This window comes from Tachypleus tridentatus, chromosome 10 (assembly GCF_004210375.1).
Source record: "Tachypleus tridentatus isolate NWPU-2018 chromosome 10, ASM421037v1, whole genome shotgun sequence".
Classification (NCBI taxonomy): domain Eukaryota; kingdom Metazoa; phylum Arthropoda; class Merostomata; order Xiphosura; family Limulidae; genus Tachypleus; species Tachypleus tridentatus.
The window spans coordinates 64,728,062-64,755,201 of NC_134834.1; the positions used below are offsets into that span (position 1 = coordinate 64,728,062).

Genomic DNA, 27,140 nt, shown 5'->3' on the forward strand with positions numbered 1-27,140 from the left:
TCAGTAAAATTATCTTTTTGAAGTCAGATGTTTTGTTTTTTACTTTCATAATTTGTACTGACTTGTGAAATGAAAACGTTTTTTTGTTTTCTTTTAATCCATGTTTCACTAGTAGAACACCTCCACTAGGTTTGATTTGAATTCTGTGCAAAGCTATACAAGGACTATCTATGCTAGCCATCCCTAATTTAGCAGTGAAATATTAGAAGGAAAGAAGCTGGTTATCACCACTGGCCACCAAGTTTTTGGCTATTGTTTTACCAATGAATAGTAGTATTGGCTGTCACATTACAATATCCCCTTGGCTGAAAGGGTGAATAAGTTTAGTGGGACAGGGATTTAAACCCACAATCCTCAGATTGCAAGTGAAGCACCCCTAACCAACTTGGTATGGTGGATTCCTCCCTCAGGAGGACAGACAACAAAGTATGTAAAAAAAAGTATACAAACGTCCTTGAACTTGTTTCTTGAATGAGTAATTTCCAGAAGATGTGATTCAACAGATGTTCATCTGGAACATAAGGTAGTTTGAAAATAACCTGAAAACTAAATTCATGATTTTCATGCATCTGTTATTTTACAGCATATATTTACTCAAGTGTATCTGCAAACTTGCATACAAAAATGGTGTCAGTGTAAGAATATAGTTTATTACCCAGCTGACTGCTAGGCTACATCCTTCCACTCCAAGCAAGATATCACTTTCTCCCCCCTCTCTCTATACATATATATACATACACACAATGAAATCTTAGGTATTATTAGATATTAGCTGCAAGTTAAATTATGTATCATAGTCTTTTTGTATCTGCAGCAAAACTACACTACAGGTTGCTCAGCAACATATAAATCTATGAAGTTTTCAAATAGAACTATGTAATCTATACATCTCTAAGTTACACATTAATAACATTAATGATAATAAAAACTATTGTAATCATCATCCTTTTGCACATGTCAACTGTTGTGGCTAAGCCACATTATCAAACCTTGATTTTCTAGTAACATCACTGTGTCACAAGGTTAGAAAAACAATATTATAACAGATAATTTAGTTATAAAACCACTGTTATTTGTTTGATTTTGAAATTTTCAAAGATCTTGAACCACTTGATTGAAGAACATTCATTCCAACATCAGAATCTCCCATGAAAGATGGGTTTATAGTACTAACTTTCTTATCTTCATCACTTCCGATGTCCTCGAAGCTCATATTTGCAAAAGCATTGCTGTCAGTGGTTTCTTTTTTCTTATACTGCTTTGTCTTCTTGCTAGTTTTACCTGGTGTATGAAAATGTCTTGTAGGAATGCCAGAAAAAGATTCTTTCTCAGCTAACACATCTTTTTCCTGAAATGAATGATACTTGTTTTCTTTTTTTGGTTTTCTTGGTGTTAATCCCTCTTCTTCACCTGTGTCTGAACTCTGGGAAGATGAACAGCTTTTACAGCTTACCTTTTCATTTCTGCTGAGTGATGCAGTGTTGGAAAAACTTGGAAGAGTAACCTTACTTTTTGAGAAAGATTGTGTTGTAATATTACCACCAGATTTTTTAACCAGTGGACTGTACATAGTTTCTTTTTGTTGATCTCTAAAGGAACTTTTTGGAATCAAACTTGATACCTGATCAGAAGTAATTTTTACTGGTCCAGCACATGAGGAATCACATGTTAATGAAGTAAATGATTCTGAAGTTGCAAATCCTGGTTGATTAAGAGGTTGCTTAGCAAATGAAGTTTGCTGTTGCTGTTCTTGTTTAACACTGTGACCTCCATGCACAGAGGTTACCTCTGGTGTCATTACTTTGGGTGTGGAAAATGGAGTACAACCAAGCAAATTGCAGTTTTTAGCTGAAACTGAAATTACAGTTGAGGGGCTACCACCAATGTCTCCAGTGAATGAAACTGAAGGTTTGTAATTACTTATATTTTCATTTTCAGGGCTTTGGGGTTTTGTTTTAATCTCATTTATTTTGGAAGACTCAAGAGTAGGTGATTTAACAGGTTCTTTAATATTGGTTATGAGACTATCTTTTAGTTGTTTCATTTGTATCTTTTGGCTCTCTGTTTTAGCTTTTACAGATCGCTTCCTAAAGGGAGCCAATGCAAAAACATCAATTCTCCCAGGAAGTTCACTATTAATTAGAGGTGCCTCTGGTGAAATACCAGTTGTAATTTTTCTAAAGACATCTTTACTTCTTTTCTTTCCCTGTGTTGGAGATGATGGTGGTGTAAGTATCTTACCAGAAGGTTTTGCTGTTAACTCAACTTTTGAATCAACCTTACAAGTAATAACCTGTTTTTGTTCATTGTCAGAGAATTCTTCCTCTTCTAATAAAGGCTTGTCTCCATCTGTATGACCAATAAAGACATCTTGATTTGATACATATTCGATGTCACCTTCCTTGTTTGTTTTTTCTTTTGGTATGGAATCTCCAGTAACAAGCTTATCTCCAGGGATTTTTAAATGAATCTTTTCTTTCTTCGTATCTTCATCAAGTGATATTTCAGATGAGCCTTCATCTTCATCTCCACTTGAATCTACTTGTGCCCTCAGGTCACTGGCTGATCCAATTGAATCATTGTCTTCTTGGATATTTTTTCGATCCTGAGAAGGAACATTTTTCTGGACATCTTCCTCCTCCTCAAAGTTTAATAGCTTTTCATATTTTGACCTGTCTTCTGCTGGTGCTCGAGTGAAAGGAGATGATCCTAAAAGTTCTTTACCTGAACGGCCACTATGAATGCTCTGGCTACCATCATGAGATGTGCTTGAGTTGTCACTAGGGTGCCGCTGACGAAGGATTTCTACATCAACTTCTTCAGAGTATAAAGGCATGTAGTTTGCCATGTCAGGTGGGGCACCTGTAACAAATGATGATACTGTTATGTAATAATCTAGATATTGGTTAAATGTTAATGAAATATTGATGGCATAAAGCTGAGAATGCAGTAATTCTTGCTCTGATACCAATATCTGCAATCACTTCCCAAAACAAAGTTTATATAAAATTCCTCTTGATAAATATTAACAATGTGAATGGTTTTCATTACAATGTGGCAAATTATACATAAAGTGTGATTTAGTTAGAAATCCCAGACTCAAGTGGACTGTTTATTTATCCAGATTGCTTTCAGTAATGATCTGCCAAGATTAATGAGATCTAATAAATTTCATTATTTTGTCAGCTTTATTGATTTTTTTTCAAAATAATAAACTCTAAGTTTTTTTTCTAATCTCCAAATAAAAGAAAGTACTGATTTTTATAGCAATCTTACATAGAACAATATATAATAACAACTGCACTGAAAAAGGCACATTTTTCTTTTGAGTAGTATCTTTATTGTCAATTTACTAATACAAATATGTTGATGCTAAAATGGGATATTATCACATATAGCTTGTTGTTGTCAATTGTAAAAGTGTGGCTTATTGAGAAATACGAGTATTATCATATTACTAGACTATTTTAAACAAAATTACCTACAATGAATATGTCAAATATCTGACATAATCCACAATTATCTTTTAAGGATAACTCATTAAACAACCTGTGAAATATACAGACAGTACAAACAGTTTAAATAAGCATTATTTCTGCTCTTTTACCACTTGAAATCTCATTTTCAACATGATAAAAATTCATTGAATCTCATAACCAACAATGTAAACTTCCTTTTAACACATTTCTCATTAACTAAAGTATTTCACCAAATTCCACAAACATCATATAAGTGTTATAAAATATTTAATTTTGTACATCAAATAAGCAAACATGTGTGCCTGCATCCTATCAACATTATTATTCAATTAAAACATACAAATTTCTTACTCAAATAAACAGCAAGTTAAATGTTTGAAATGAACTCATTCATAAACACATGAATTTAAGAGCTGAAAACAAATATTCAAAAATATAAGAAGTAATGTGGAAAACAAAGCCATTTACATTGAAAATTTCCAATCAAAAATCTTATTTTTGTATGAAAAGCAGTTCCTTCAACTGTGATAATTAACACCAACACTTTTAACAATATCATCATTAAAAGTGTAAGCAGTGTGCACAAAATATTAAGAAAGGAGAAACTGTTACTCAACACTTTATTTACTGACAAAGCTTCTGTAACAGATGTGTTTCCTCATGTCATTACTCCTATTAAAAAGTGCTTACGTAAACTGAAATATCTGAGAGCAGGCAGATCCCCATGTTATCTACAATTAAAATTTGGGTTGACCCCTTCTATTTTGACAGAAAAAAATAATCAAATTCTTTAATTTCTCAGAAAATTCAACATTGTATAGTTATTCCTACTTGCGTTATTTTTAGCAAAATGGCTAAAATCATATCTTTTCCTAGAGGCAAAAATAAAAAGGGCAACTGTTATTCATTTTAAACCAATGTTTTGTTTAATAATAAACTACTGTTACTAGGCAAAAAAAAAAAAAACAGTAATGCAACAGTATATTACTTGAATAAGTATTCACTAACTAAAACATCCCATTCTTTACAGCAATAATGACAAAAAATAAGCACAAAAAATTTAAAATTTCCAGTAATAGTTTAACCTTTTACCCATCTCTATACAGATAACATTAAGTGTAATAATTTTTTACACATTACATAAATGTTTTGAATTGCTGCAAACTACACAGCTTATAAATTTGTATATGAAAATAAAATGAATACAACTTATCAGAAGAAATAAAGAATGTTTGTTGACAGATACAACTCATGTCATCACTGTTGATATCCATATAGTTGTTTATTCATCTGTCAAAATTAAGAGTTCTAATATTCTATGACTGACATTTTAGCAACAGTATACTGCTCAAAACATTTTTCTCAATGTGAAAACCATCTCGCACAATAATTTGAAATAATTACTTTAAGAACGTTTTGATTGGTTTGGTTTGTTTTGAATTTCAGACAAAGATACGAGGGCTATCTGCACTAGCCATCTCTAATTTAGCATTGTAAGTCTATATGAAAATTCACAGTTCTACATAAAGAAGTATACACTACAAAAGTTTTCATTCATGTTCTCTTTAGAGGTACAAGCTTTTGACTGCTGTGTAACAGTTATCATGCATATTACCCTGGTTACTTCTCTAACAGTACAGCAAACTTGTGTGTGTGTGTATTTACTTATGGTAAAATCAAAACATGGGTGAAAAACATATCTTTAACTCTCAAAACTTCTGACCCATATTGTGAGACTATATCAATCACTGTTCTAGATATCTTTAGTGGCAAAAAAAAAAAAGCTGTTTGAATCACAAGAATCATAATAAAACCAGAAGACCACTAATTATCGAGTTTACAAATCACTACAATATTTAAATAAAATGGTAAAATAAATGGTATAACTTCACTTAAAGCAGAAAGTGAATGGAACATTTGTGTGGACTGTTGCTGTGAGTTTAGTGTTATTTGTCAATAGAATATACACACACACCTCAAACCTACTACTGTGTCAAGTTTGTTTTCTCTTGTGAAAGTTAGAATAAAATAAAGCATTATTTAGACAGTCATTTGACAGACATCTGGTACTCAAAAAAATGCGATATTGTTTGAATTCAGAGGTGCACAACACATGGCCCACCAGATCATTCAGTATGGCTTGTGACACAAGATTTTAGTGTATAAAGTTGAAAGTTTTTTTAAATTTAATGGAAATATTTTTAACTTCAAAAAACATTACCCATTTCATTAAATAGTTTTAAGCATCATAACCCACAAAGGCATTACAGAATATTGTAAGTGGGATACAGTTACATAAAATAATAAATTGAATGCAATTTGTTCCCATCTAGTTAAACAGTTTTTATATTGAGTACATTTCACTGTTTTCTTTACAGAATTGTCAAATACACCCATTTTCTGTTTGTTATTAAATTTAGAGTTTATACACCACAATTTAATATAAATTTTGTTAAGCAGACTTTAGAGTTAGAAGAAAATGTAAAGGGCTCAAAAATGTTACAGACTCCCAACTTTCAATCACATTCCAAATTGGTCAAAGTTGTGCACTCCTGTTCTAGCTTCCTGAAATAGCAATGCTAAAGTAAAATAAACTTTGCTCAAAATCACAAGATATTGGTGGAGCAAGAATAAAATATTTTTACTGAAGTACAAGATCCTTCATACATAAAAGGAATTGTAATCTACCACAAGGATAAAAGTCATATACCACACTTATATCCAGTCAGAATGACTATTTCCAATTACAGATATTTATTTTTATTTCAAGTGATAAAAAAACAATATGCCCAGTTAAAAAAATTATAATTCTTTAGTGAAATATATTTAAGAATCTAGCTTCTTAACCAGCATCTTACTTTGTATTATGGAAAGATATTCACAGAATAAATGCCACTTGTTCTAAGTATACAACTTCATAAAAACATAAAACTGAAAAAAAAGTACAAAAACATAATTTTGTTTTAATTAAACAAAAGATAATACCTGAGATATTACAATAAACTATTCAGTACATTTTCCAACTATTCAAGCACAAAATCTATTTTTCAACAAATTTTCTGCAACGGAAACATTTTAATAATAATTAAACTGTGGTTAAAACTAAATTGTAATTTTATTTTAAGCATTCATACATTTTTACATTTATCTGAGACAAAGCTTTCTTCTTAGTGACAATTTCAGAAAAATATCACAAACTAAATTGTTTTTAAGATGGTTAACATCATTTTAATGTAAGAAACATGGCCTTATCAAGGATATATAGTTACAAAACATACAGACTCAGTATTTTAACTTTAAAAATGTATTTTGTTTTTGTTTTTACTTTCATGAAGGTAAACTGCTAACAGCAGATAAGTTTTTCTTAAATTTCTACTAGCTTCAAAGAGCAAAAAAGTGAAAGCTAAATATCAAAACAAAGAAAGACAGAGGCACTATTACAACATCTTTATAAATTACACCATAATAAAACCAACAATGTAAGGCACTAACTTTCCTAAATATTGAAAATAAACAAAGATTTATTCCAAGTATCCATACACTTACACAACTTATGCTTTATTTTTTGCATAATTAATGGGATACTGGTTCCTCTCTCTACAGTGTTTTATGGGCTAAAAAAAACAACAAATATAAAAACTTCTATGTATATATTCATTATTTTTTCAATACTCTAAATGAGACTGCCAAAACAAAATATACTAAATGAAACTGATACAAACATATGCGACAAAAGTATGAAAATAAATGATTAGAAAAGAAGTTTAACATCTAAAAAGAGAATACTCTTTATAAATCAGAATACACAAGAAAGTTAACTTAAAAAAACAATTATGTGACTTTAAAGTATCAAATACAGCCCCTAACTTTTAAAAATAAAAAAAATAAAAAACATATTGCAGAACGCAATATTGTTTTTCTTTACACATACATAGAACATTCACAATACAACAGTTATGCTAACCAACAATAAACTAAACTATGTATATAATGTGTATGCACTACCCCTAACCTTTTACAGGTTATGATTTGTTAGTTTATACATATTGACACAAAATTACAAAAGGGCTATCTGCACTAGTAATCCATTACTTTGAAATGGTAGGACTAGAGGGAAGGCTGTTAGTGAACAGCACCTACCACCAACTCTTGGGCGACTGAATTTTGTGACTTGACTGTCACTCTTATAACACATCCACAGCCCCAAAGTGTGGAGTGTTTTTTTTGTTTTTTTTTCAAATAATGTGACACAAACAATGAGCCCACAGATTTACAGTCCAGCAAACTTAACCACTATATTCCACATGGTCCTTGTAGTTTGTGAGCTCTTTGTTTTCAATATTCAAGGCAACTTTTAACAAAAAAATGATGCAAATAAAACCTGAAACCTGATTCATGCTATAATCATTATTCATTCTCTGTAGGAATTAAACTATTAGGCTTCTATTCACTGATGGATTATGATTGTATAATGTTCTCTAAAAGTAAATGCACGACAGTAAAAAGAAAACAATTGTTTGACATCAGTAAAAGTGACAAGTTACAAGACAATGAAAAGCACAAGAATTAATGTTCAAAAAGCAAAACTGAAATACAGAAACTAAGATACCAGAAATAAGCAATAAATGAAAAATAATCTTTGAATGTCTACATTCCTCTGAGCCATCATCAAACTCAACAAGTCAATAAAATAAGACTTTCATCTTATGGTCACAATAAAGGAAACTTCAGATGTAACTGTAATTATAAATCTGAACTTAATACAACTTTGATTTTCTAATTCCATTAGTGTTTCATGTACATAATCTAAAATAATAACATATTTTACTGGTATTACATATTCTAATGTAATGTGATATGATATAAACTGTTTCACAATATATACATTTTATATTATTATACCTCATAATTGATATTAACATTTTTAAACAGTTTATTATGCAATTTAATCAGATACTTTTAAAATGCTCAATATTAACATTGTATGTCTTCACATTTTTGTTGTATCAATGTCATAATATAAAACCTGTAGAAACAGCACTTCTACTACTGTCTTGTACAACAATCTTAAGATTTCCCTGTGGTTTCATATGTGAGAAGAAAAAAGATAATAGCATATTTCTAGGATGCACTTATTCAGAACCTCCTCCTAGCTAAGGGGGATTCAGAAGTGCACCTCCCAATCCTGCCAGAGTTTCACTCATCTATTCACATTTTTTTTCCTCTCTTTGATGATTGCCTCTCAGTGTAAAATTGCTTTTTGTAGCACTGTGTATACAAGAGGAAATAGCATTTCTATAATTATCAGAGGAAATTTACTAGAAATGTTTATTTCCAGTTAGAATAAAGGAAAGCAATATATATTTCAGAAGAAAAAAAAATCAGTGCTGAGCACTGAAGTTACATATAAAACAAGTTCCACTTTGGCCCAAACCTGGCTTATATCTGATAGCTGTCAAAATGATGGCACCCTCGAATCGTGCATATGCACATACTTAAATATTTTGGTTAGGATACACCTTTTATCACGTTTTACAGAATAAATTATACCAGCATTTCATTTATTTGCAAGTTTTTAGAAAATAAAAATACACCGCATTTAAATTCATTGCAAATTCAACCCATAATTTTTTTGAATACCTTGTTTACTGAATTAAAAAACTCCCAGACTCATCTTTTCAACTGTCTGCATGCAGGTGTAAAGAACCTGCACATTGGTTTCTTTGTTGACAACTAATGTGTTCAGAGAAAAACTAAGTTTCACAATAAAAAAAAAGATAATGATATTTAGGATAAACATTTTTTAATTTTAACATAAAAAAACACAAACACTTTTTGAATAATACAGCAAGTTCCATCTTCAGTATCTAAAGCAATTTAAAAAACTTACATCACCTGTAAGTAACTAAAATAGATTGCTATAATAACAGTAATTTAACCAAAACTACAACAAAATAAAAAATTAAATGAGAAACTCACAAAATAACATAAAGATAAGCAATTGCTCAATTTAAATAACAACTGCACATTGACATTTGCATATTGGAATTTTTATGCAGTAATCTCTCACTGAATGGCTTTTCAGTAATTCAAATTAATACTATACCATACCTTAAAACCAAAAATTCACATTTCCTCTTCAGCAACACCATATCTGAACAAACAGATGACATACTGATGGGTTTACTGTTAGTTAATATAAATCTTTCATGTCACGAACAGAAATGGTTCAACATTTGTTCTGCTGATTTCAGACCTATCCTTTTCAGAATTAAGTACATCAGTATAACGAAAAAAAAAAAGTCGACTGGACTCTTAACTCAATTTGACAGCTTTGTGCCATTCATATAAATCTGGTAACATGCTTATTAAAAAGAGCTTATAACTTGAGTTCTACCTACTTTAAAATGTAATGGCTATAAACATCTGTTATTAAACTTACTCATATTTTTCAACTAAGATATTTACTTATCTACCCAGACTACCATCTGTATCCAAACATAACATCTACTTGTCTTTCACATGCTGTTAAACAAAGGTTAATTTCAAGAAGTCAAATTAAATTCATATTCCATTGTTACTAATCAAAGTTGATTTCATATTAGTTTTTCAACCCACACCCCAAATAGAAGGTTACTTTCACACAATAGATCTTCTCTCAATTTCTCCGTCTTTGGTTTGTCCAGATTTAAATGTGTGAAGATTTTAAGGCCTTAAATATTGGCAAAACCAAATGACATCTATTAACTACAGCTAATGAACAAATTAAAACTTCCATACAAAAAACAAAAAAAATTGAGTAGTCCCTGTGTTTCCTCTATCTGCCAACATAATGAACAAACTTAACCTATCAAATATCAGTGTCCTTTGCAAGGCTAACACTGATATAGAACTACTGATTAAAGAAACACTCCACATCAAACAACTTTCACAAACACTGAAAAACGTGCAGTCTTATTTAAATTGCACATTTTTTAATATGCACAGTATTTTGTTATTAGTAATTTTTTATGTTGTAGATTTCACTAAGTTATTATTAGAGCAATTATTTTAGTTACTTACTTATGAATGATGTCTTATTTTGCTTCAGATACAGAAGATGGAATCTGTCAATTTTTGTTTATATTTTACATAAAGCTAAACGATCGCTATCTGTACTAGTACTAACCACCCCTAATTTTCAAGTGACAAAATAGAGAAATCTGCTTTACAAAACCACATTCTTCTAACTCTTGAGCTACTCTTCACCAATTAATTGTTGGATTGACCATCACATTAAATTGCCCCATGGCCAAAATATAAAGTTTGACATTTGATGCACAGGTCATGAAAATTCATTACTGCTGTAACAATAAAGATAAGTATTAGATCTCTTTAAAATCCAATATAACAAATTACATACTGCCCGAGGAACAAAAAAAATTTTAATTTAAAATTGACTTTTGTCAAGTTTGTAACTTATGGAACTATTTATTGTCCTCATAAGAAATTACACTGATGATTTTATTAACTGATTTTGAGAAACAGTACTTTAATTAACAACTTAAAATAAAATTTATCAAGTTTAATTCATATAAGTTGTAAAATTGGTTTTCATTAAAATATTTAATCATTTCTTAATACTTAACTAAATTTGAATTTGAATAAGAAGTAAATAATAGGTAATACTAGTCATAAAACTTCTATCATATTCAATGTTAAACTTTATGGAAATAAATAAACAAATAAGTAACATTCTAATATCCTGAATTTTTATTAAGCTATATTTTATTGGATATCAATAAAAAACAGAGCAAAATTTAACAAGAAAAACAAATTTACTGTTTAACGTTAGCACAATAAAAACTATTTTTAATGATATTAGATAATTATTTTTACACATTTAACATCAGAACTTGCACCTGTCTGTTGTAGTTGACAAACTGTTTTTTGACTTGCTTTCCTCCCAAAGGTTTACTATAAATTTAAAATGAAATACAAGAAAAATATTTCACATTATTATTATTATTAATTCTAGAAATAAACGTTATATAAAGTCATTTATTTCTAGTATTAACACCTTCTATACAACAACATGGACTACAGAAATTAAATAAAGTTTTCATATTATTATGTTAAAAAAACAAAGTAAATTACCTCATCCTTTTGTAAGTAGCACTTCACACACATCCTGGGCTTAGAAGATACTTAAACAAATATAACAAGAGTACTGAAGCTAATGATTCAAAGCTTCAGTTACAATTCATTAAAATAAGCCAATGGAGATGAACCAATCCCACTATAACCATAACCATTACTTCAGATCATAAATCTTTTAGGTATTACACAGAAAACTGAACACTTGAATATGATTTTATGATTTGGCTTTAGCTAATAATTTAATGTTTCAGTTATAATTCATTAAAATAAGCCAACAGAGATTAACCAATTCCACTATAACCATTACTTCAGATCATAAATCTTTCAAGTATTACACAGAAAACTGAACACTTCAATATGATTTGGCTTTAGTCCAGTTGTCAAATTTAAGTAGTAACAGTTTTAATTTTAACAATACACTATCTTATTACTGTACTCTGTTTCAACTTTGGTAACCAGTTTTATGCACACATTTGCAATGTAAGAAGAACAGCTACTAGTCAATAATAATTCAGTCAGCTAACTGCAATAGTGATTTCACTTAATTTCAATATTACATATCAAGAAAGTTATTACTTAAATCAATTTATACAAAGTTGATATTTATTTAGAATGATATAAACAAAATAATGAATACGGAATAGCTGTGTGTAGCAAACACACTGTAATAGTGTGATATCAGATTACTGTAAGAGCACTGTTGAATCACAGAACATCTTACTGAAAAAATAATTGATTTTTAAATTATATTTACTCTAGTAACAACCATTAACTAAACCAAAATGTTCACATTCCTCACTGTTCTAGTTTGATCCACAAACTTTCTGTTTTTATATATATATATATATATAATAGGCTTTGTGTTTCTTTCATCAAAAGCACAAATATTAGGTCACTGATGGAAGTTCAAATTTCAGTTTTTTTGAAAATTAGTCTTAGATGCAAGATCTGCATACACATAAAAGTAACACAATACAAAACAAAAATTGTGGCTGTAGAATGTTGTTTATTCTAACATTGTACTAATCTCACAGATGACCCTCTAACACCAACACAGGTAAGGTTTCTTTAAAAAATTTGAAGATTTTATCCATGTATCAACAAGCAATCTCTAACTCGAAGGCAACACAAATGGTTCAGTATTTTGTAGGAACCATATTGGTGTATGCTGATCTATAACTAGATAACACTTAATAAACTTATGACTGGTCGTGTAGTGGAATTCAGAGATTTTTTTTTTATCCTGATACTGACAATGTTTGTTGTTTTTTTTATTTATTTATTACATAGAAGCAAAGTTTGATTCAAAGCTAATTTGCAAATGTAAAGTAGAAAAATGTCCATGGTCTTGCAAGCCTAGCTGGTGTAGATGCAATTATGATAGCACACAAGTTATTCAAAAACTTAACTGAAAGAGAACCCAAAGAGAAGTATATCTATATGCATGAATGTTAAATTTATGGATGAGCTCAGCAAACTGTCCTCAAGTGGGTAAGAAACCAAGAAAGACTTGGCATGGCCCAAATCTTTATGCAAATAAGGAAAATGATTCAAGATCAGGTAAGGAAGAGAAAATTTGAAGACCTTTTCCAAATGAAGTGTAAGAATACTACAATGATAAAAGGATAGAGGGACACTAAAATAATGGCAAAATAGCATGACCATAGCATGCAGATGTTCTGCTTTGATAGGATAGAAATACCTTAATTACTAAAATCAAAGAAAACAACAGAGCGAAATTATCCCTATATCATGACTTACACAACCATGCACCTCATTTTCAGGCTTTTGAAATTCTGAATCTGATGGGGTACACCACCAAGTACCAAAAAGTCCATATTTTCTGCCATTATGTTTCAGGTTGCTCAGTGAGAAAATAATCAACTATAAGCAACTCTACAAGATGAATCCAATACACCAGTGAAACACAAGCTGCACCAGTCAAACCAAAAATCAATGTATGTAGGCAAAACTCTACATGTTAATAATCAACAACAACCACAGCCTGGGATTTATAAGACACAGAGCAAAAGTGCATAACAGTTGAATTAAAAATAAAAGAGTTATATTGGAGATCATGCAATCAAAATTATATCATATGATCACTAACTCCTTCATTCATAGCATTTTTAATCAGTGTACTTGTTTGTTAATGTAATCAAAGTTACAGAAACCTTCAATAAGAGCATTTGACTAAAAACAAATTAAACCAAACATCAAAGAAAAACAATTCATTGTTATATTAAAAACAGGAAATTTTCTTGGTTGTCACAGAAGTTTCAGAACAAATGGTTTCATTACTAAATAATTCACCAACAGCAATAAAATACTTTTCAGACAAATGATCAACAGCAAAAAAATATAGATAATACATGAAATACCAAGACACTGGAGGCTCACCATCAATAACTGAATATAAAGTGGAGATTTACCATATTCAACAAATAGGATGGAAACTTACAAAACATTATAGTAGTATAGAAGTTTAGCAATGTGCTGATACTGTAGGTTACACATATTCTAATAATGTGACAAGGAAATATACCTATGCTACGACATGAGATTCAGACTTTTAAATATTTTGAGAATATTGCATGAATATTTGTCAACATAACAGAGATTTATCAATACACTGGTTTATTAAACAGACTAAGCAGTTATTTTGACAAAGTGTGATGAGACTTGTTAAAATTCTGAAATAATATGAAGGATTCCTAATAACTAGAGAATGTAACATGAACATCTGTCAACACTACATGAACAGTTTACCAATATACTGATGATATAAAACTGATACCAGTATTCTAAAAATGGAACATAGAGATTTGCAAATATTTCAATGATGTACAATTGAGATTTGTCAATATTCTGAGGAAATAACATGGAAATATATATCAATAATCTTATGCCACTTGGAGATTTACCAATACATTCCAGTAATACCAATATTTTAGCAAAGCAGTATGTGGACTTATCAATATTCTGAAGAAGTAACAGAAACATAGCATTATTCTGATACGTTAATGATGTGTGTTAATGCACATTATGAAAATTTAACATAAGGATGTAAAAAACCTATCAACAGTGAAACATGATAACTTAACATTTTTATACTGTAACTAGAAGTTTAATTATACTTGACATTACATCCTGTAAAAATATTGATAATAGTTTAAAAATGCAACACAGAAAATTATAAACACCATGTACTTATTAGAAACAAGAACTATATGTACATTTAGAAAAAATCTAATTCGCTTTTTTAAAAGTAACAAATTTACACCATAGAAGTATCCTTTCAATGTTCACTAAGTTTTAATACATATGTTTACGAAGGAAAATATTTATAGATTTAACACTGCATTTGTTTAACTCTTTAGAATTCACCTGCAAACAGAAGTACACTTCTAGAGCAGAGGTGGAGAAATAGCTGGTTAAAAGTAATCATTTAGCCAGCAAGTTTTTACATGACTGTCCAATAATTTGTTTCTAGTAAATAGTTAACGTTGTGTGAGATTTGAAGCACTGATATAATAAAAGCAATGGATCAAAACTGCTTTTATACACTAAAATAGAATATATTTACGTTAAATAAAGAAGTATGATTAATTTGTTTGGAAAAAGGTCAATAACCACTGACCATAACTGACAATATGAACAAAAACTGTTTATCACTGTTGAGCAGGGAAACTGCTGATGGTTGTTGAGTTCTACAGAAAAATTTCCTAATTTTTTTATTACAAACTAAAAATATCTTCTTAATTGCAATTTTTAACTGTAACTAGTTAGTGTTAACAATATCTGATATTTATCAAAATTGAATCTCATAACCAACAATGTAAACTTCCTTTTAACACATTTCTCATTAACTAAAGTATTTCACCAAATTTCACAAACATCATATAAGTGTTATAAAATATTTAATTTTGTAGATCAAATAAGCAAACATGTGTGCCTGCATCCTATCAACATTATTATTCAATTAAAACATACAAATTTCTTACTCAAATAAACAGCAAGTTAAATGTTTGAAATGAACTCATTCATAAACACATGAATTTAAGAGCTGAAAACAAATATTCAAAAATATAAGAAGTAATGTGGAAAACAAAGCCATTTACATTGAAAATTTCCAATCAAAAATCTTATTTTTGTATGAAAAGCAGTCCCTTCAACTGTGATAATTAACACCAACACTTTTAACAATATCATCATTAAAAGTGTAAGCAGTGTGCACAAAATATTAAGAAAGGAGAAACTGTTACTCAACACTATTTACTGACAAAGCTTCTGTAACAGATGTGTTTCCTCATGTCATTACTCCTATTAAAAAGTGCTTACGTAAACTGAAATATCTGAGAGCAGGCAGATCCCCATGTTATCTACAATTAAAATTTGGGTTGACCCCTTCTATTTTGACAGAAAAAAATCATCAAATTCTTTAATTTCTCAGAAAATTCAACATTGTATAGTTATTCCTACTTGCGTTATTTTTAGCAAAATGGCTAAAATCATATCTTTTCCTAGAGGCAAAAATAAAAAGGGCAACTGTTATTCATTTTAAACCAATGTTTTGTTTAATAATAAACTACTGTTACTAGGCAAAAAAAAAAAAAAACAGTAATGCAACAGTATATTACTTGAATAAGTATTCACTAACTAAAACATCCCATTCTTTACAGCAATAATGACAAAAAATAAGCACAAAAAATTTAAAATTTCCAGTAATAGTTTAGAAACAAGAACTATATGTACATTTAGAAAAAATCTAATTCGCTTTTTTAAAAGTAACAAATTTACACCATAGAAGTATCCTTTCAATGTTCACTAAGTTTTAATACATATGTTTACGAAGGAAAATATTTATAGATTTAACACTGCATTTGTTTAACTCTTTAGAATTCACCTGCAAACAGAAGTACACTTCTAGAGCAGAGGTGGAGAAATAGCTGGTTAAAAGTAATCATTTAGCCAGCAAGTTTTTACATGACTGTCCAATAATTTGTTTCTAGTAAATAGTTAACGTTGTGTGAGATTTGAAGCACTGATATAATAAAAGCAATGGATCAAAACTGCTTTTATACACTAAAATAGAATATATTTACGTTAAATAAAGAAGTATGATTAATTTGTTTGGAAAAAGGTCAATAACCACTGACCATAACTGACAATATGAACAAAAACTGTTTATCACTGTTCAGCAGGGAAACTGCTGATGGTTGTTGAGTTCTACAGAAAAATTTCCTAATTTTTTTATTACAAACTAAAAATATCTTCTTAATTGCAATTTTTAACTGTAACTAGTTAGTGTTAACAATATCTGATATTTATCAAAATTGAATCTCATAACCAACAATGTAAACTTCCTTTTAACACATTTCTCATTAACTAAAGTATTTCACCAAATTCACCAAAGCCTTAAAATTTTATTAATGTTATCAGTTGCTTGGTGACACGTAATGCAGCAACAGAAATATATAATTAATGTTACTATGTATTTACCATTAGTATGAACACTAAAATAAATAGTTAATTAACACTACCATCCACCTTTATTAATGTTATCAGTTGCTTGGTGACACGTAATGCAGCAACAGAAATATATAATTAATGTTACTATGTATTTACCATTAGTATGAACACTAAAATAAATAGTTAATTAACACTTACCATCCACCTGTGCAATGACAGTTTAAAATAATGCTAATTTCCTTAATACTATCTAATATTAAACTTTTTCCATATCTGTATTTTTCTTCTTTTAAATATCTTACCATTAGATTTTTTAATAAAAGGGGTGCTGGATTATATGTTTTTCTTTGGCACAAATTAATGTTAGTGTAATCTTTTATTCATTTTTATAACTTTTTTCTTTAAACCCAATACATGTTTGCATTTTTTCCTTTTTACAAAATCAAAAACACTACATTTCTGTTAAGTTATACATATAACCAAATATAAAACAAAATATTTGTTATTTCCAGCATTGTAACTTCTATTGATACAAAACTAGTTTCAAAGAAAACCTATTACAGAAGACTAACATTTCTGGAATTCACAAAAAGTTAAAACTTTGTTTATTACACTGGAAAGAAAACATCTTTATTAGCATGTTTTCCACATGCCTGAGAAAAAAATTCATTATTTTTAGTATACTTTAGATATTTTTTAATAATGAAAGATCTATTTTATATGTTTCTTCAGTAACTAAATTAATAACAAGTGCTTTGAACCATTTTATTATTACACCGAAAATTACAAAATGAAGAAAGCTAAAAAATGAGAAAACTCCCATCTATTAAAAAACTTGTATGTCTAATGATAATTTTACCATGCTTGTTATATGGTCTCAAAAACAAGTTGAGATTTACAAAGTCTAAGATAGTCCTTTCAATTGTGTTACACCGTTCTAATGAAATCTTACATTCATTCTAAAAATTTGAAATATCTTCATGTGAATATGTAGTAGCTGACAAAATTCATAATATTGCATATCAACTAACAAAAAAAAAATAATATTTCCTTGAGTCTTGGACTAGATGTAACTTAATCAAACCTTAAGGTAAAGTTCACCACTTGTATCTATGTATACCTCTACTAGTAGTACAGGTACGAGCCCCCTCTGTTGGCAGTTGGACCTGTCCTTTTACAGTCGATTGACGAGAACCTGACAAAACAAAATTATGTGTAAGTTACAAAATACTTAGTTTAATAACATCTAGTTCATATACAGAATGTGCATGTTAACTCACTGTTATTCTTAAAATATCATTTTAGAAGTTCTGAAGGTACTACAAACAACTATTTTAAATTATATAAAGTTAACACAATTTATGCAATTACCTTACTTCTCTTAAAATTCCTTAACTGTACATGGTGCAAAATTTCTGCTGTACCGATGAATTAGTTTCTCTGACTGTAATCACTACCAACCCTTTTCAATTACAAAATTATCTTTAAGTATAATTTATTTCCTTCATAGTACTTTTTACAAGCATGGTGTTTCATTTATAACGCTGTCATTACATGCATTATGTGTTTCATTCATAAGGCTGTCTTTACAAGTACTATGTTTCATTCAAAAGGCTGTCTTTACAAGCATAGTAACTGCTTTTACAAGTATAATGTTTAGAATTTTATGTGTAGTAAATCTTAAAATATTTTTACACTCTAATAGAAAGATTCAAAATTTAAATTTTCTACAACACTGGTTCTTATATACCAAATACAACTCACTTAACAAATACACCTATGATAAGAAAAGCAACTTTTTCAAGCTACAAGAGAGAAAGAGAAAATCAACTCATTATTTTAACATGAAATGCCTGCAATGGATATTAAGTAAGTTTTGAAAAAAAATTTGCTAAATATTTTTTTTCTTATAACTTCCTAAATAGTTTTTTTTAAGATTTTATCTTTATACTGTTTTATCTATGTGATAAATGAATCACTATTTTACTGAAAAACAAATAAAACTGGTCCACTACAAAAATAATTTATTTTTATTTAATAAGAATTTCAGTGTATATTGCATCAACCTACTTGCTAAACTTTCTAAATATACTTTTATTTTGACTTAAGTAACACTTTGAAATGGTGTTGACTATATTTTTCATTTGTTCAAAATTATACATCTAAATGATGAATATTAAAGTTTACAAATAGTAGTACAGTTTTGACACTACAGTAAATAGTTAAATGCATGCTTTATAACAAAAAACATTAACATGACATTCTCATTTAAATTATTCCTTCATATTTTTGTATTGGTTTACTGATTAATACGTCACTGATCAGTATATAGTTTCACCTCACTATCAAAATCCAATGTTGCAGTTTGTGTAATTTTCACTTATGTATAAAGTGAGATATAAAAAAAAAACTATAAAACTACAGAATGAATAACTTATAAGAGTACCCTTGGATAAATAATTTATAAAAAATGTATATTAATTTCATATTGAACTTTGACATTATTATTCATTTTTCTACACTAGCAGTACCAATGCTGTAATTATGTTCGTCTGAGCCAAAATAAGGATAATTATTTTTTTAATTTCAAGAAACTTAATTCTTGAAGTTTTGACTTTCTTGTTTCAACACATTTTGTAGCAGTGAAACTTTCTTTATTACTATAGCTAGCTAAGTTATGTATATCTATCCCTACTTGTCTTTACAATATTTAAGTTTCTTTTTTATTGTACTTGTTTTCTTTTTATTAGCTGTAATTCTGCACAGCAGCAAGAACACACAAGGAGCATGCATATACCCATTTCAATTGTTATTACTCATTAGGATCTCTACCGACCTATCCTCAAATCTAACTATATGCCCAAAGTAATGCATTATCTGTTTTATATATAACACACTCATGCACACACACTTTTTGGAACAAAAAAGGAATCATTGGGACCTTGGATAGAACCGTTCCGTGAAAGAATTATTGCAAAGGTTTGTGATTTTTTCGGAACAATTGTTTGGAAAAGTTACATACATATTTAGTTGAAAAACTTGTTGAAATAGTGAAATTTTTATTCACTCAATAAACACATATATTGCAATTTGTATGCTTTATAAGTATAATATGCTTTAACTTTTCTCAGCCAATGCTGTCAAACAGTAATTATTAATATTAACACATTTTAAAGATGATTTCAGAACAGGTGGTTTTTATAGCTGCCATTCTGTTTCACCATGTTCTCCACTATTAACTGCTATCATATTTAATGTTCAGGCTACTAATTTGTGCATTTTTTTCTTCCTTTAAAAAATTAGTAAAGTCTGAGTAATAAAAAACAAACTTTAATAATAAGACTGAAATAAAAATGAAATTAGTGCAAGCAAACCATATAGCTCCAAATTATTTCTATATGGTGTAATCACTTTTATGGTAACTAGTGAGAAATAAAAATAATAATCTTCTTACATATTCCATACAGTACTGGTTAAGCTATCAAAACCTAAAGAACTCAAATACCAAGAAAAAGCCTTGTTTAGGAAAGACCTACACCAGACATACTGTACATAAAATACTACTCTCTGTACACACTTCAATCTAAAAATAAAATAGGCTGCTTAATATTTAGGAACTCAAAATGTTTATAAAACATTTCCTTAATTTTTGATTCGGTAATGTTATTGAATCTGTTGAAACAAATTAACCTTGACTTGTTTATATTATTTTTGATTAAAATATATTTTGTAGGTTTTCTAGATATTTTTTAAACTTCAACTAAAACAAACCATTTTACGTGTGCAGACTGTTTTTAAATGTTACGATTTTTGTGTTATCCTGTATAAAATTATACATGTAATTGAAGCATACAAAAATAATTTTGATGCTCCAACATAAACCCAATGAATTAAAAACACAATTTTAGTTTTATTACAAAGAAAGTATTTTTTCTGAAAACAAAAGTAAGGTCCAAATTAAAAGGCACACATGCAGGATTTGTGTGTACTATTCATAAATCAATTCTTCTCTTTCAGATAACACATTTTATAACTACTTTTGCAAAAGATTTTAAAAACATTACACAAATCTACCTTAACAGGCACTTAACTAAGTAATTTTCAGCATAAATGTGTGTCAAAATTTAACTTTGTGTAATCTAGTCTGAAATCAGGTAAATTTTTCAGTGTAACATCCATGGAAAAATAGATGGTTTTAAGTGTTGAATCAGTAAAAAGGTGGCCATTTATTACAGCTGTTATCTAAGGTAAATGCCTTACAGTCAAGAACAAGATCAGCTCACCTGACAGACTGAAAGGAGCAGCTCCAAAAGGATCAGGTTGTGAGAGTTCAGTTGCACTCATGACTAGACTTTCTCTGCTCTTCACATTCGATATACCTGTGGAAGATTTCAACATATATAAAACTTTTGGTTTTCCAAAATTTACTGTTTTCGTAAAGACAAAATATATCTTGTAGCAAAACCATTGTTCTTTCCACTACCAGTTTTATGCAATCAGAAGTAAAAGACAAGTTTATGTTAGATATAACTTTTATAGCATCTATATAAACATATGTTCACAGAGCAATGAAGACAGAGAATCATTCAAGTCATTTAACACTGAGATTATATTCAACTGTGTAAGTCATATTTGTTTGTATCTTATAAGATGCAAACTACACACACACACACACACACACACACATATATATATATGTAATTACAACAGACTATCTGTGCCCTTCCCACCACACATATCAAAACTCAGTTTCTAGCATTGAAAATTCTCCATCAACAATGATGTTTAAGATAGCAGGTTGAATTTAACTTATGAAAACTACTACATGCTGCAGCAATATCAGCATTTCTTAATTAAAAAGCCCTCTTTAATTTTTATTAGTTTGTTTTGTTAGAAATATAATTTTTTTCCACACAAATTACTCCAAAGTAAGGTGCTTGTATGTTTTTCCTAATGCATAGTGTTACAAACTTGGATGTGCTTTTTATTTTTATGTGCAAGTTATTTCTAATTTTGAACTGATAAAATACAGAAAAGGTAGCTAGTTAACATCACCAACTGTCGACTCTTGGACAACTCATTCTAAGTGAATATGATCTGACCATCACTCTTATAATACACACACACACACCTTTTCAATGTACTGTTTCAAAACAGACATTTACATTCAAAACTTGATACAACAATCACTAGGCTAGTGGTTTCCAAAACTATTACAGCACATTGTTAGAGGTTTCACAAGAGTTCCTCCAAATGAAAAATAATTAAAAATGCAAAACAAACAAACACAATGTGACAACAGGGGTGTTCTATAAATCAAGGTAAATGGGGTTAGGATGTCATCAGTGCAGCTTGGAAAGCATTCTATGTCTTATGTGTATTGTGAACAATAGATGTTAAATCATTACAGTGAAATGCATAACATAACTAAAACAAAGTGTCAACCTTTACCTTATGTGTCTTAATGAAACATTACAGTATCAGTAACCAGTGTCATGACGTAGCATTCTTCAGACACAACACACACACACGACTTACTGCTTTGTGATCCTCTTCTAATTTTATCAAACTCTTGACCAAAAATGTGATCTTCTGTCATCTGACTAAAGGATACAGCATCATCAAAAGGGTTCCAGTGATGTTGTGCTGGCTGTTGTGAAACAGATGCTGTTATTCCTTGAGTCTTGTGAGTTGTTCCATTCCTATTCTTTGAAGTTTCAAATGGTGCAAGGAACCGAGATGTTTCATGGGCAAAGTTTCTATAAAGTTAAATAAGTATTTTAACTACAATCTATCTAAACCATAAATCTAAAATAATCAAATTAATGTAATAATGTAAATTTATAGCTGAGAAGTTTATTTAATTGTATCTTTTTAGTTTCATAATCATTTTTAGGTGATGTAAAAATGTAAATACCTACAAGTCTCTGAACTGGTGTAGCTTTTACCGAATTGAGTGACATGGATAACAAAAAATCTCAAGCTATTCTTGCTGACTTTTAAAATTTAAAATCAAATTATGTGTCCTTTAATCTGTTGTTTTTTTCATGTGCAGATATTTTTTATTTCTAACCAAATATAAACTGTAAGAGTAGTACATCATCCTATGGGAATATAAAGTTTTTAAAAAGAAACCAGAAACGAAGTAGAATTGGAATCCTAACCTTCATAATGGGCAGGTACTTTAACAAAGAAACAATCACAGTACATCCTTCCCAAAATTAATGTATATGAACTTAAATATCAAGTGGCATAATATAAAATTATCTTAATTTGGTATATATAGATCAATTATATGAAGATTGAGCTTATGACACTTGAACTGAATATTTATCTGATTTCATTATGGAAGAAATATAATTTTGAATCTTTTTATAACTGTTATTATACAGTATTATATTGCATATATAATAGCATTTGAGAGAATCTTTTGTCTCTCATCATCCAACATAACTAATGAGTTCAGATGCAGAAAAAAATGCTTCTTGGTCATTTTTGCACACCTCTGAATTTGAAACAAAAACGTACAAATTATAAGCAATGTAGAATGAAAAACATTTACAGTTTACATAATTCTAATCATAAAATTTTGAGTTACTGGTTTCTGATGCTTCACCAGTTTTTGACATTTAAACTGTAATCATTCCTTTAGGTTTAATTCACCAAAAAGAGTTAAAAAAATATTCAAATTCAGACAATTATCATTCATTGAGAAGTCTTTAGTTACCAATAAAAAGGTATCAGACAACATATGTTTTTATTACAGTTTGTAATGTCTTACTTATAATACTATATTTATTGTAATTATTGAGGACATAAAAACATGTCATGAAAATTAAATGGTTTAAAACCAGCCATACACTTAAAGGATCATCTGAACAAGTTAAAAAATACTTAAAGAACATAATTTAGTTCATCCAACCCAAAAACTAATTAGCAGTGTATATAAAATTCCCTGTAATGAAATATATTATGTCGAGAGACGTCTAATATTAAATAAATACAGAACAAAAAATATCAAATTCTCTGAACTCAACACACTTCAGGCCTAGTAAAAAACATTCTTACACAAAATCACATTCTGTATTGGAAAAACAATAAAGTTACAGCCAAATCTAATACAAATTTCAACACGTTTTTTTCAAAAGTCAAGCACATGAAGGTATCAAATACAAATGTATTAACATTATATTATGTTACTATCATAAACATATTTAACATCTTACACTGACCTACAACACAAAGTAGACTGCTTCAAATATATGGTAGGTTCTTAAGGTTAAGAAATTGTTTAACCTTTTGTGTTTCAAACTTAATCTTGTCTGATGTGTATGTAAAAAGGTTGTAAATATTCACCCAGACTTTATAAAATTTATTCTTTACATTGAAAATGTTGCTTATGGTTACTGGTTTAAATATATTTAATAACTTTAAAATATTCCACTTTTAAATACAGTAGTAACACCCGACAACTTCTGAAATATGCTTGGACTTTCCATGGCAAAGTCTCTACACACTAATCCTAAAATTTTATATTACTAACAATCTTCTTGTATTGTTATGTCTTCTGAAATCTTTGTTGATTTTATTGTAAGACTTTCAATATTTCATAGACCTTTCATACAGTTGAATGAAATATTATAATGCATACTTACTTGTCAAAAGCTGAAGTGTCACTCACATTTCTCCTATGAAAACTTCTTTGGCTAGGCGTAGGAGAAGGTGAAACACAAATAAGAGATTGTGAGCTGAAATCAGAGTTAACTTTTGATTCAGCTTCTGCAATCACAGCCTTGTGGAAGATAGACCTAGGGGCTGGAATAGGTGGAACTTTGAATCCACTACTATCACATATTGGTGGCTTGGGAACTTCTTGATTAAATGGATGGGAGTAGTTTGTAGTTGGGAACAGTGTTTCAAGGGATGTTGTTTTACTTTTCCTTGAATGTTCAGTTTGTGGTTGATTGGGTGTCACAGCTGCTGAATTTGGTGCTGAAGTCGAACACACAGAAGGAGCTAACAAGACAGTCTGCCCTGCAGTGGCAGGGCTGGGTAGTGTTCGTGGAATATTTAAGGGCACACATTCAGTGGATATCACATACGAAGTAGGTAGATAAGATGCTACAACATCCTGAAGAGGTGACTGGGATGTTACTTGAAGACTATTAACAAACTGCTGTGATGAAGAGCTGAAGATCATCAGTGGTTGGGAGAGGGATGTTTGATATACAGGATGTAGGATGTTCTGTGTTGGAATGGTGTCTATAAAGATACATAATAAATAAGTTTGATGTCATAATTTAATAAAATTAGGTATTTAAAAAGTACTTTAAAAAGGTATTCTGTGGCTAAAAATGAGTAATGGTAAAAAATAAGTTAATTGCCAGTTTGTGAATTTATGTTTTTCTTATATTATGATTTATATAAAAAATAAAATAACTTTATATACACATCATAAAAGGAAATAATAAAGTATACACGTATTTAACATGTATTATTTATAGTAATAGGCAATGAACATGATATCAATAATTGTTAGTACATAAAACTAAGGTGACAATTACATTGTGATAAGTAATTTTTAGTAAACACTGCTAAATTAAGAGTCCAGTTATCAGTGAATTAAATCAGTGATCTTTAAGCCTTTTATGGCCAAGATATCAACAGATATCTAAAGCTAACATGATCTATGTTTACCTCTTCTAGTAATTTTAAATGTTTATGAGATATGTGAAATAAAATCAGCCTAATGATTAACTAGTAGTTACATATTAGACCACAATGCCAAAGTTAATAAAAACTGACCAAACACAGCAACTATAGAAATATAATAAACTGTAGTTGAAAATTTAGATAAATAAATAAACAATCAACTTGATTTTTTAGTGTTACAATAAGTTCTAAACACTTGCATCAATATAAGCAACTGATGCAATATTTTTCTTTGGCAAAAAAATGACCAATCAGTGCATAAAGGAATCTTGAACCAGCTACTTATACAATAAAAGTAATTATTATTATTAATTCATCACAAACATATCAGTACATAACATGGAGATACCAAATATCTAAACAAAAATATGTAACACATCTATAATAAAAATTAATTTGTACCAATGCAGAAAAACCCCACCTTGAAATGAAATTACTTCAGAGAGTTGATGGGAATTAAATGGTGTTACATTTGTAAAGAGCTACGAGAAGAAGAAAGATTGTTTTGTGGGAGAAGTGGAAGGCTGCTAACTGTTGGTGGAGCCTGGGAACCTTTGGGTCGCTGACGGGGTGCAACTGAAGTCTTCTCTACTACAGGAGCTGTTATAGTTCTAACAGAGAAAATTTTCAATTAAAATATCTTCTATTAACAACTTTTAATCAATCTTTCTAGACAAATAACCTTAATTCAAAAAAGTTATGGTATATACTGCAACTCAATTGTATTTTTATTTTTTAATTCTGATCAATCAACCAATTTTTCATTTAAATATAAGAAACGTTACATAATACAGGTGCTATTTTCTCATCTGTAACAAATATGTGACACATACACACACAAAAAAAGACTGTAAAGCAGCAGAGACCATATTTCCCAAAAATACAATACACAGAAATAGTAAGAAATTCCACTATAACATCTTCAAGCCTCTGCAAACACTATAAAAGTGAACTTTTTACTAAAAGAAGATATTCTAAGTAATTTAGGAAAAAAGTACAAGTTTTATTTTGATGACTATCACAGTCACATTTCTTAAGAAAGAGTTAACACACAGGATCACACACAAAAGGTGCAATGAATATGAAAAGGAAATCAAAAGATCGAACACTTTTGAACAGTGGACTATTCTTTTTCAGGAGAATAGAAAATAGTCAATTACTTGAAATCACTTCTGTTTCGGGTCTTTTTTTTGGAAATTTATACCATCACAGAAACATTTATAATAATGCTGTACAGGTATAAATCTTGTTGATTTCTTACAACTTGCAACATTTGTTTCATCTTATGATCCATGACTGAGCATGAAATGCCACATGACTGAAGACGTTTGGACTTTA

At 29.4% G+C, this 27,140-nt stretch overlaps 1 protein-coding gene across 1 annotated transcript in view; it reads right to left on the minus strand.

Annotated features, from left to right (window-relative positions):
- Positions 1-628: 628 nt before the first annotated feature.
- Positions 629-27,140, minus strand: part of LOC143228366 (uncharacterized) — a 68,393-nt gene continuing 41,881 nt past the window's right edge. Inside the window, exons 11-16 of the mRNA XM_076459634.1 lie at positions 26,271-26,413; positions 24,746-25,352; positions 22,629-22,849; positions 21,374-21,469; positions 18,211-18,285; positions 629-2,862 (exon numbers count right to left, since the gene is read on the minus strand). Of these exons, the coding sequence (XP_076315749.1) occupies positions 1,070-2,862; positions 18,211-18,285; positions 21,374-21,469; positions 22,629-22,849; positions 24,746-25,352; positions 26,271-26,413 (2,935 nt within the window). The 3' untranslated portion in view covers positions 629-1,069. The remainder of the gene's footprint in view (positions 2,863-18,210; positions 18,286-21,373; positions 21,470-22,628; positions 22,850-24,745; positions 25,353-26,270; positions 26,414-27,140) is intronic.